Source organism: Lipotes vexillifer, unplaced genomic scaffold (genome assembly GCF_000442215.2).
Source record: "Lipotes vexillifer unplaced genomic scaffold, Lipotes_vexillifer_v1.1 scaffold1079, whole genome shotgun sequence".
Classification (NCBI taxonomy): domain Eukaryota; kingdom Metazoa; phylum Chordata; class Mammalia; order Artiodactyla; family Lipotidae; genus Lipotes; species Lipotes vexillifer.
In genome coordinates, this window is record NW_006772344.1 from 2,827 (window position 1) to 13,894 (window position 11,068).

Here is an 11,068-nt window from a genome sequence, read left to right on the forward strand (position 1 = left end):
AATCAGTTCAAAATTAATTTTTAAAAATTTAAACATACCAGGTTTTGCTTATCACAATGGCAAAGAGAGGAGAAAATAGAACATAGCCAATGTTGGTAAGTGTGTGAAGGGTACTATGAAAAACTACAACTATATGTAGGTTGGCACAAACTTTTTGTTGGCAACACAACAATATCTATCCTTTGACCTTACATATTTATGAATTTATTCTAAGAAAAACAAATATGTATAAAGATTTAGTTAGACTACTGTGGCCAGTAATAAAGAATATGCTAAATAAATTATGGTAAACCCATTTAATAAAATACTATGCACACATTAATGCTGCCAAAATATTTGACATGGAAAGATTCTCCCCATTTAAATTCAAAAAAAAGTCTTATCTGGAGGCTACAAAACAGTACATTCAGGAAGAGTAAGTTTTTGTAAAAATAAAGTGTGTACTGAGAGTATATTAAGAAAGTCTAAGAGGATATACAGCAAAGTGATTAATATTTTCCTTTTTACTTTATCTGCACTTCAATGTGCATATATTACCTGTGTATTTTGCTTCTTTGTTTTTAATAGGAGTTAACAGAACTTGAGTTCAGTAGAAAAATCCTCATTTCAAAGCATCAGAGTTTGAACTGAATTTTGTAAGCAATCATTTCAGGTTTTTTTAATGCACCTGTTCAAAATCAAAGCTCATTTTGTTTGGAACAATTTTGTTTGAGAATCAAATGGTCACCTAAATGAGGAAGCAAATAATCATAAAATGACAGGAAAGCAAGTGACAAAGTAACTACAACCACTGGCTATTGCAGTATAATAAATAAATGACAGTTAACAAAAACACCTTTATTTTTGTTTTCATAGAACAAACTGTTCTTCTTCTTCCAACATAATCATGATTAACTTACAAAAACAGGCATTTACAATGCATCTTCAAAGCATTTCCCTTTAACGGAAAACTTGGCTTCAGAGCATACAAACATTAAAAGGTTAAAATAAAAATTCTATTTTGTTGTCATTATAAGACAAAACAGAATCTAGCAAAAGTCAAGGAAATCCATTCATACTTCAGGTCCTTCTCCTCCAGGAACCAGCTGCAAAGGAGGAAAAAGTTTAATATTTAGTTTAGTACTACATAATCTAAAAACCCCTACTGAGAGCTCCTCACTGATTGGAGTCACGCCTCTTTGCCCCTCCCCCATATTTCCATTTTCTCCATGTCGCTGCTGTTTACAATTCCAACATCATCAATTAATACTTAGTGTCTCAACAATAATTCCTAGCAACACAAATGATTAAAAAGCACAAGCAGGGCTTCCCTGGTGGCGCAGTGGTTGAGAGTCCGCCTGCCAATGCAGGGGACATGGGTTCGTGCCCTGGTCTGGGAAGATCCCACATGCCGCGAAGCGGCTGGGCCCGTGAGCCATGGCTGCTGAGCCTGCGCGTCCAAAGCCTGTGCTCCGCAACGGGAGATACCACAACACTGAGAGGCCCCCGTACCGCAAAAAAAAAAAAAAAAAAAAAAGGCACAAGCAAACTAATCTTAGGCCTAATGTCATCTTCAACAGTTTGGCCATAGAGCCCTGAGCACCAGAGCACCCATTTCCCATCTTAAGCACCACTGGACCCATGAGCATTTAGTCAAGCAAGTTAGTTCTGTAATCCCTGCCCTACAAAAATGGCTTAACATCTAAATAAAAATAGCTTTACTGTGTCTTACCATTGTTATGTTATTTCCATTTAGCAAAATTTGATCTAATTTAGTAATTCTTCTTCCTTCTGGTGTGATTTCACTAAACAAATAGATTAAAGGTTAATTATTCTATATAAATGAACAGGAGGTCAGGCAATTGTACCAACACTTTTCAGAAACAAAGTGGGTGACGTACATCACCCCTGGGTGATGTAAATTCTTCCCCAAAGGCAACAGAGTGGACTGACTGGCCTAAGATCCACATCCACTGAGCTGATCTTCATCTAAAAAGCTGAAACTTGCCAAGGAGATCAAATATGAACTAAAATGTTTACTATCCTCACTCTTTTTACTATTATTTACTACTGATTCCTATCCATTATACCAATCTGTAATTAATTCAAATCTGAAAGCAGAGCTACTGGTCATGATCTTTATAATTAATATAACTGAGGCATCATTTACATTTTCTATTATATATAAGTTGTAGAATAATTAATTTAAAGCATTAAATGCTCTTATATATTCAGTTCCTTTATTTGACCTAAGCCCTAAGATCCCTGGCTGTTTTTAGTACCTTTTACCTTAAAGCTTTGTCTCTACTAATTTGCTAGCAATTTAGTGACAATTACATAAAGTTAATAATCCTCTAATCCAATTTTACTAACATCAGTAGGTAAAACTTCTATCTTTAGAGTAGTTCGAATAGGCAGTGTTCTCTGACTCAACAGATCATTTTACTGACTCAACAGTACTAAAACTACCTTAAATTAAAAAGAGATTCCCCTGCCCAATTCCTTAATTTTCAACACTACTCACAACTCAGTGACATCTTCCAGTACCATATCTGAAATTTGGTGTTAAGAAAATAAATATACCAAGTTAAATTTACTCTGGCTTCTGCCTTTGTTCAGTTTTAATTATAACATTGAACACAATGGCTCAAATTCAAAATGCTCATGATTGGTAATTTCATCTTCTTTCAGTACACGCACCTCTTAAAACACTATCACAATTTCCATGAGAATAAACTAATTTTTATTATAAAAATCCATAAGTACTGATTGTCTAAAGTTCTTTTTTTAAAATACCGAAGAAAAAACCATACTACCAACTTTTAAAAGGATACTGACAAAGTCATCAAATCCCAGAAGTGTGCCAACAATCTCCTTATCACTCTTCATCACAATGTGAATTCTTGATCCTATACACTTGTCCACAAGCTCTATGGATTTTTTTTTAAAAAAAAAAGGGGGGGGGGGAGGAGAGGAGAGAAAAGATTATTATGCCCATTCGTTACTTCAACAAATATGTGAGTGCCTACTGGCACTTATTACTTGCATATGGTGAAATATAAACCAGGAAAAGTATTCACTCGAAAACTTTAGATCTTACATGTCTCTGTGAATCATTCTATTAACAGGAAAGTTTTCCCTGTTCTCCACTTACCCCTCCTTTGTAACAATTTATCATGGCTGTGGCTTAATATTATTTTAGGTTATCTTATTGACATATGAACCCCACCCACACCCCCCAGACTCTAAGGTCCATGAGAGCAGACATGGTGGTTGTTTTTACTCATCAGTGTATCCCCAATGGACACTGCCTGGCATACACTGATCATTCAAAAAGAGTTTGTTCCATGACACTTTACAATCACGGCCACATCCACTAGCTCAATCACCCTTCAGATACAAATTATTAAGAGAGAGGCCTGGGCTTCCCTGGTGGCGCAGTGGTTGAGAATCTGCCCGCTAATGCAGGGGACACGGGTTCGAGCCCTGGTCTGGGAAGACCCCCACATGCCGCGGAGCAACTAGGCCCGTTAACCACAACTACTGAGCCTGCGCGTTTGGAGCCTGTGCTCCGCAACAGGAGAGGCCCGCACACCTCGATGAAGAGCGGCCCCGCTTGCCACAACTAGAGAAAGCCCTCGCACAGAAACGAAGACCCAACATAGCCATAAATTAATTAATTTAAAAAAATTTTAGAAAGATATAGCACATTATTTAAAAAAAAAAAAGAGAGGCCTAAATGTCTTCACCAGAGATCCCTTCTCGTCACTACGTCTACCCCACCCCCCAAAAGTCTATCCTCTGTAGTCCGACAGCAGCATCTCTTCAGCAGGCTTAGCGTTATTCGGTACGATGTTTATTTGCCCGGTAACCTGTTTCCAACACTGGTTTGTATGCTGTATGAAGGCAACGGCCGTGATTTTAGTTTGTTGAACAGTGCCCAATCACAGTGTCCAGTGCACAGAGGCGCAATAACTGCTGAAAGAATGAGCGGCAAGAAACGCTAGTTTCCAGAGTTCTCTTTTTAAGACTTAGTCCAGATCCTGGTGCCTCTCTCAACAACCGGCCAGATAGGCAACAGGGTCTAATCTGGGGATTTTAAATGCCAGGTTGAGGAACGGGACTGCTATCCACTACTGTAAAGGCGAGCTCACAACAAAGAAGACCAACGACTTATTCACTAAGCGTGAACCTCTTCCGGTGACGGTTTGGTCTGGGGCGTCAAAAGTCCCTGCCTCGAGAAAACCCCACCACGCCGAAGAGACGTGGGCGACCTGAGGCCGCAGAGACTTGGCGCCTAGAGGAGAGCCGCGGAGAAAGAAAGCAATTGGTCATATACATTTTTCTAACACTCAGCCACGGGCTGCGCTGCCCCTCGGGCCCAGACCTTAATCTTCAGCTCCCCACCCCGGCACCCCAACACGACAACGGTTACCTAGAGGGAGAAGCTGAGACGGGTTGGTGGTAGCGTTAGCCGCCATGGCTACGCCGGAAGTGGTCTGCGTCTCTCGAAGTTGGGAAGGCGAGTTTGAAAGAGCGCGCTTCCGCTTTTTCCTGCAGCCCGGACAGACTCGACCAATCTGAGGCCGAGAGTGCGATCGGGCCGGTCCACGGGGATCGCTCCCAGTCACTCCTTCCCCGGCAATGAGATCCTGGGAAATATTTCCGTTCACTGAACGTTCTGCGGTCTCGACAGACACTCACTTTTCTCTCCAAATTCCCAAGAGATTTTCAAGCTATCCCGCCTTGTAAATAAATTATTCCTCTAACCCGGAAGGCTTTGCCAAACGGAAACCTTTGAGTCGTCTTATCTTCCCCAAGTTGTATCTCATTTCAACCCAGGATCTTTCTTCAGACCAGTATAAATAAATTTGATTTTCCCGCCACTGATTCATTGTGTTGTAATTTTCGTAAATTTTTGTTGTTGCTGTTATTTTTGTTTCTTTTAAGGAATCTACCGCTTCTTTTAAAAGTTCGGTGGATTGAAAACCCACAGCTAAGGGACTTTCCTGGTGGTCCAGTCGTTACGACTCTGTGCTTCCATGGCGGGGGTATGGGTTCGATCCCTGGTCAGGGAACTAAGATCCCGCCTGCCGCATGGTGTGGCCAAAAATAAATCAATCAATAAATAAAACCCACAACTAACATTTTTAAAATCTTTTCTGGGCGAGGGGGAGATTTTAAATATGTTCTCTATTTTCTACTATCGTTCTTAAATCCTGTTATATCTAGGAGTCTACTATATACTTTTTGTATTCACTATTTCTTCCACAAACACATTGTCCAACAGGCAACCACGAAATGTCACTCTGTTAATGACATCACATTTAGGAAACCTTGATGCTTTTACACTTCTTTTTTGAAAAGAGAAAGCAAACTAATTTTCTGCCTTAGTATATTTTATGTTTGTATCTGAGGAACTTAAAACTAAAGAGCCTAAGCAGGAGAGGCCAGAAAGAACATCCTTCATTCATACAACAAATGATTGTAAAGCACCCATCTACTTTAGTTGCACACTGTCTGGCATTTTGCTGAGTATAAAACAGTGTAAAGAACAGAACTACAATGTCTTCTGTCCTTATAGGAGTAAGAGGATAAATAGGAGAGAAAGACAATTAACAAACATTATGTGCAAGGCATATGAAATTTAATACATAAAGCAAAAAGTCCTCTTTTAGCTTCAGGGATCCTAGAGAAGTAGGTATGATTTAACGCAAACATCAGTGAGGAGGTTCAGAAGCCCTTACAGGTGGGCCCTTGAGTTCAAAGCCCCCTAGGATTCAGCCTCCTTCTAAATACTAAGCCAATCCTGGCTTTTTTGCATTTCAGAAATATTGAGTACTTCATACGTGTCAGGAAACTTACAAATACATTTACTCCTAATATTTACTTTTTTTAATAGAGATAGAGTAGGATAATTAAATAGTTAGTTTATAAATCCCACTAGGGGATTAAAGAGAGAGAGAATTTTAAGGGAGTTTGGGAGACTGTTGTAAACTAATGACCATTCAAGAAAACAATCCAGTTTAAAAGAAAAAAAAAGAATCCAGTAACATAGCAGAAAGTTTACTCTACCTTGAAGGAATACCAGGTGCATTCAAACCACAAATCCTGATAGTTAAAACACAAGACAGTAGATATGGGGTCTACATCTAGTTACAGGAAGTCAGGGAGTTAATGGTTCTTGAAGAGTAGCATTTCTGCATGAAGCCAAAACAGGAATAAAGGGGAAAGGGGAAAGAAACTAGGTGAAAGGGGACATTGTACTGAAATCTGAGATGAATTACTGTATTTTAGTATATGTCACCACCCTTTCGCTAATATACATATGATTTAAATAGCGCCGTTACAGTCTGGGTTAGACCATATAGGGTCAAAGGAGGGACTAATGATGTAAGCTTTGACCTCCACCCTAAAATGAGGAAGGAGCTGTTCTTCTCCCCTCTCCACTTTTTCCTTGGTTATAAAAATATAGCCCTCTTTATTCTCGGAGCTGTGCTCCCCTGCCTGACTACTTGTATCCCTCACAAGCATCCTATGCTAATAAACCCACTCTTTACCTATCACTTTGCTTCACACTGAATTATTTCTGTGCTGAGACCAAAGAACATGACCTTCAGTAAGTCCTGACACCATGTAAGCTGTTTCAATGAAAAGACAATGTGTTTGAGTCCCCTCCTAAGTCTGGTATTGTGGGTTCAAGTCCCAATCTGAAGTATGGCTGGGTTCAAGTTGCATCTGAGGAGGACTGCGGTTTCACTTTGATCTGGTATTTGGATAAAGTTCCTCATACTCAGTTAAATTTGCCCATTGGCCACATAGATAGCTTGGGAAGCTTCACAAAGGAATTGACAGCAATCTAGTCTTGGAGGATGAATAATTGGATAGGCAGAAAGGGGACAAGAGCAGAATTCCAAGCAGAGGGAATATTGGGTGCACTTGGCATGTGACCTCCTCCAAACATCTCTCGCTGCACTTTAACTTAAATCTTATATACTTCCCCTGAGTTTGTCATAAAACCCTCCCTTTTCTAAATGCTGTCCTTTAATAACCTCAGTCCTTAGTGATTTTACTTTATTGCATTTAGGATGTTCTGTCCCCAAGTTCTAATAAATCCCATTCATCCTTCAAGACCCTGTTCAAATGTGACCACCTCTGTGAAGCTTCTCTGACTTGCAGACTTGGGCTCTCTCATTATCCTGCAACAACGTTAATAGCTCTCAGAATGCTCTTAATGCTCAATGTTAATAGCTATCAATGCTCTCCCCAGTGGGCCCTCCTGGGCACAAAAGACTTTCTGTGTCCCCCATTTCTTGTTTGTAGGAAATAGGCTTCATTCAGCCTCCTTGACCTTCCCTGAGTTCCAAAGGGCAGATTCAAACAGTTTCTAATTAGGGAAGGGAGGGGATGCAGAAATAAGGGAGGAGAAATCAAGAAACAATGGTGCAGCCTTGGGGCAGGGTCCTGGTTCTTGCTCAAGGAACATACATAACAATATCTTTGAATTCTGTAGGAACTATGTCCCCCACCCAGGTGGAGGATAGTAGCTTCAGGTTGAGCATAAGATTCCTAGGGCTTCCCTGGTGGCGCAGTGGTTGAGAGTCCACCTGGCGATGCAGGGGACACGGGTTCGTGCCCCGGTCCGGGAAGATCCCACATGCCGCGGAGCGGCTGGGCCCCGTGAGCCATGGCCCCGTGAGCCATGGCCGCTGAGCCATGGCCGCTGAGCCATGGCCGCTGACCCTGTGCGTCCGGAGCCTGTGCTCCGCAACGGAAGAGTCCGCAGCAGTGAGAGGTCCGCAGAAGAGTCCACAGCAGTGAGAGGCCTGTGTACCGCAAAAAGAAAAAAAAAAAGATTCCTAGAGCACCACGCTGTTACCTCACTACCAACCAATCAGCAGAAAGTCACACACCCTTTAGTCCTCACCCCAAATTTTGCCTATAAAAATCTCCTTCCCCAAAACCATCAGGGAGTTTGGGGTTTGGGGGGGGCATGAGCCACCCATTCTCCTTACTTGGCCCTACAATAAATCTTTCTCTGCTCCAAACTCCAATGTTTCGGTCTGTTTGGCCTCACTGTGCATTGGTCACACAAACTGTGTTCCATAACATTTTCTTATAAAAAAGGTTCCTCAAAGTCAAGAATTTGGGGAAGCAGCATGATTAAATCCATTAGTTTTGAAGTTAAATTACTTTGATTCAAACCTCATCTCCACCACAATTTCTTCTAGTTATTTGACCTATTCAAAGTTTGGAAGACCCATGTTACCCATTGGAAAGAACAGAATAAAAGTGTCTACTTACAGGATTGTTGTGAAGATTAAATGAGATAATACATGAAAAGTAGCTAGCAGAGGACTCATTAAATGTGAGCTATTATTATTTATCTTTGTTTCCTAATATTTAATATGGTGGTTGGTTTAGAGTAGGCGTTACAAAAGCTAGCATTGCTAGGTAGCTAGTTTCACATTTATCTTACTTTTAAAGACATAAGCCATTTTAAGGCAGCAATTTTGTTACCGGAAAACTGGGTTTGCCTCTTGGTGGATGTCTAGCTGAAAGACACAACCAAAGATCCAGAGAAGGCAGGATTTCTTACTTGCAGCAAGTAAGGATAACACCAGGGATCTTTCCCAAAACAGTGTCTCTCCGAACAGGAAAATTGGGCAAGTCTTAAGCTAAGGTACATGCATATTCATGAGGGGGCTTGAGCAGAAAATTCAGCACAGAATTGGGGCAAAGGTCGACAGAGTCAAAGTTTTTGTTGGTTGAAGGCAGGAGGGTCACAAAAGGCGATCAAACCTCAGGTTACAGTTGAGCAAAACAGCTCAAGAAAATGCTTCAGGCTAATCTTTATTATTGAAACAGAACTGGGAGTCTTTATGACAGATTTATTATCTGTGCTATTGTTACTTCTCTTATCTGATAACATTTTTTTGTTCTTTTGTTCCATTAAGATCATTATTACTGAGACCTGTTCAAGGGCAAGCATTGTGGCCAGGTATGGTCTAAGTTCTTTAAGCTGATTCTCATTCTATTTCATTTATATCCATCAAAAACCTCCTTAATCTTCACATGATTCTAAAGACAAAGTAATGCCAAATTTGTTGTGAAGCCTTTTTCTTTCCTGTTTGTTTGTTTTCCTATCTCTATTCTTCTTTTATTTTCACCATACTATGAGTAGGGACCAAATTCAAGGCATTGGTTACTTGATAGAGTTTAAAATTCAGAAAAATATGCTTTAAGAAAGTCAATACTTTGTATTCCATTACAGAAACCAAATTAACATAAGCAATATTCAATATTATTGATGAAAAATAAAGTCTTGTGACGAAAGAAGCAGAAGAACAGCTTCAGGGCTAACAGCACATTTTGGCTTCTGTAAGAAGATTGCTTTGCTTGCTTGCTTGCCCAGGAACAGGAAGGGAGCGTACCCTTCCTGGAACGGAACAGCCCACAGTGTACTTTGGCTTCTGTAAAGGGGGAACTTGTTTGCTTGCTTGGGGCGGGAAGAACCGGGTTCCTGATTGGCTGATTCAAAATTAAACAGCTCCCTCCCGCCTTGGGGACTTCCCGTCCTATGAAGGGTATAAAAGCCTCGCCCAACTGTTAGTCGGGGTCTCACTCACTTCTCTCCGAGTGGGACCCCGTCTGGACAGTTTGTGTAGGCTTCTATACTTGTATAAATCCTTTGCTAATCTTTCTACTTGGTGTTGGTGATTCTCGGGTGTCCTTGGTTGGGACACGTGTCGCATTTACCGGGGAACTCGACTCCAGGCGTGTGGCTCCCGGACCGCAACAGTCTCTTTATACTCTGAAAAAGTTGATACAATTTGTTTAGAGAGTAGAGTTAATGGGGATGCAGGAAGGGAGTGGTTTTATTTTACTGAGTACTTTCCTGAGTACAAGACACAAAAAGAAATATGCAATTCCAGATGAAGAGTTCATTTTTAATGAATTTGAAAACATGTCACAGCTCTATGTCTCCAGGGTTTTTCTCCCATTAGCTCATACTTACAGAGCAGATATAAAATAGAATTTATAATTCACCATAAAATATATATAATTAAAAGAAGCTCTTCAATGTAATGTATATTCAGAAAAGCATTTCTAATTTCTTCCCTGGAGATAAATGTCATCATAAAAATACAAGCAAAAGTTTCCTTTCAAAATAATGTTCAGAACAGAAACGGACTCACAGACTTAGAGATTAGAGAATGAACTTATGGTTGCAGGGGGGTGGGGGGGGAGGGAAGGGATAGTTAGGGAGTTGATTGACATGTACACACAACTATATTTAAAAAGGATAACCAACAAGGACCTACTGTATAGCACAGGGAACTCTGCTCAATGTTATGTGGCAGCCTGGATGGGAGAGGAGTCTGGGGGAGAAAGGATACAAGTATATGTATGGCTGAGTCACTTGGCTGTGCACCCGAAACTATCACAACATTGTTCATTGGCTATACTCCAATATAAAATAAAAAGTTTAAAAAAGTAAAAACAAAACAAAACAATGTTCAGGAAGTATTCCATTATCTCAAATTGTTATTTCCAATCTTGCTCCTTACAATATATATATTTTTCCCCCCCGGTACGTGGGCCTCTCACTGTTGTGGCCTCTCGCGTTGCGGAGCACAGGCTCCGGACGCGCAGGCTCAGCGGCCATGGCTCACGGGCCCAGCCGCTCCGCGGCATGTGGGATCCTCCCGGACCGGGGCACGAACCCGTGTCCCCTGCATCGGCAGGCAGACTCTCAACCACTGCGCCACCAGGGAAGCCCCCTTACAATACTTTTTAAAATAAAGGAGAAATTTCTATTTTCTCCTCAATAGATATTTGTCCTTGTAGACAATATGTTGTTAATGAATTTATTTTATATTAATACAACTCATTAAAAACTAATGTAGGGGGCTTCCCTGGTGGCGCAGTGGTTGAGAGTCTGCCTGCCGATGCAGGGGACACGGGTTCGTGCCCCGGTCCGGGAGGATCCCACATGCCGCGGAGCGGCTGGGCCCGTGAGCCATGGCCGCTGAGCCTGCGCGTCCGGAGCCTGTGCTCCGCAATGGGAGAGGCCACAACAGTGAGA

General features: G+C 41.2%; 1 protein-coding gene across 1 annotated transcript; it reads right to left on the minus strand.

Annotated features, from left to right (window-relative positions):
• Positions 1-607: 607 nt before the first annotated feature.
• LSM5 (LSM5 homolog, U6 small nuclear RNA and mRNA degradation associated) lies at positions 608-4,464 on the minus strand. Its single transcript, XM_007447394.1, has 5 exons — positions 4,415-4,464; positions 2,814-2,909; positions 2,504-2,531; positions 1,712-1,784; positions 608-1,085 (listed from the first exon to the last, which is right to left on the minus strand). Exons 1-5 carry the CDS (start codon positions 4,458-4,460, stop codon positions 1,053-1,055), a joined length of 276 nt encoding a protein of 91 aa, XP_007447456.1. The 5' UTR covers positions 4,461-4,464; the 3' UTR covers positions 608-1,052.
• Positions 4,465-11,068: the final 6,604 nt, after the last annotated feature.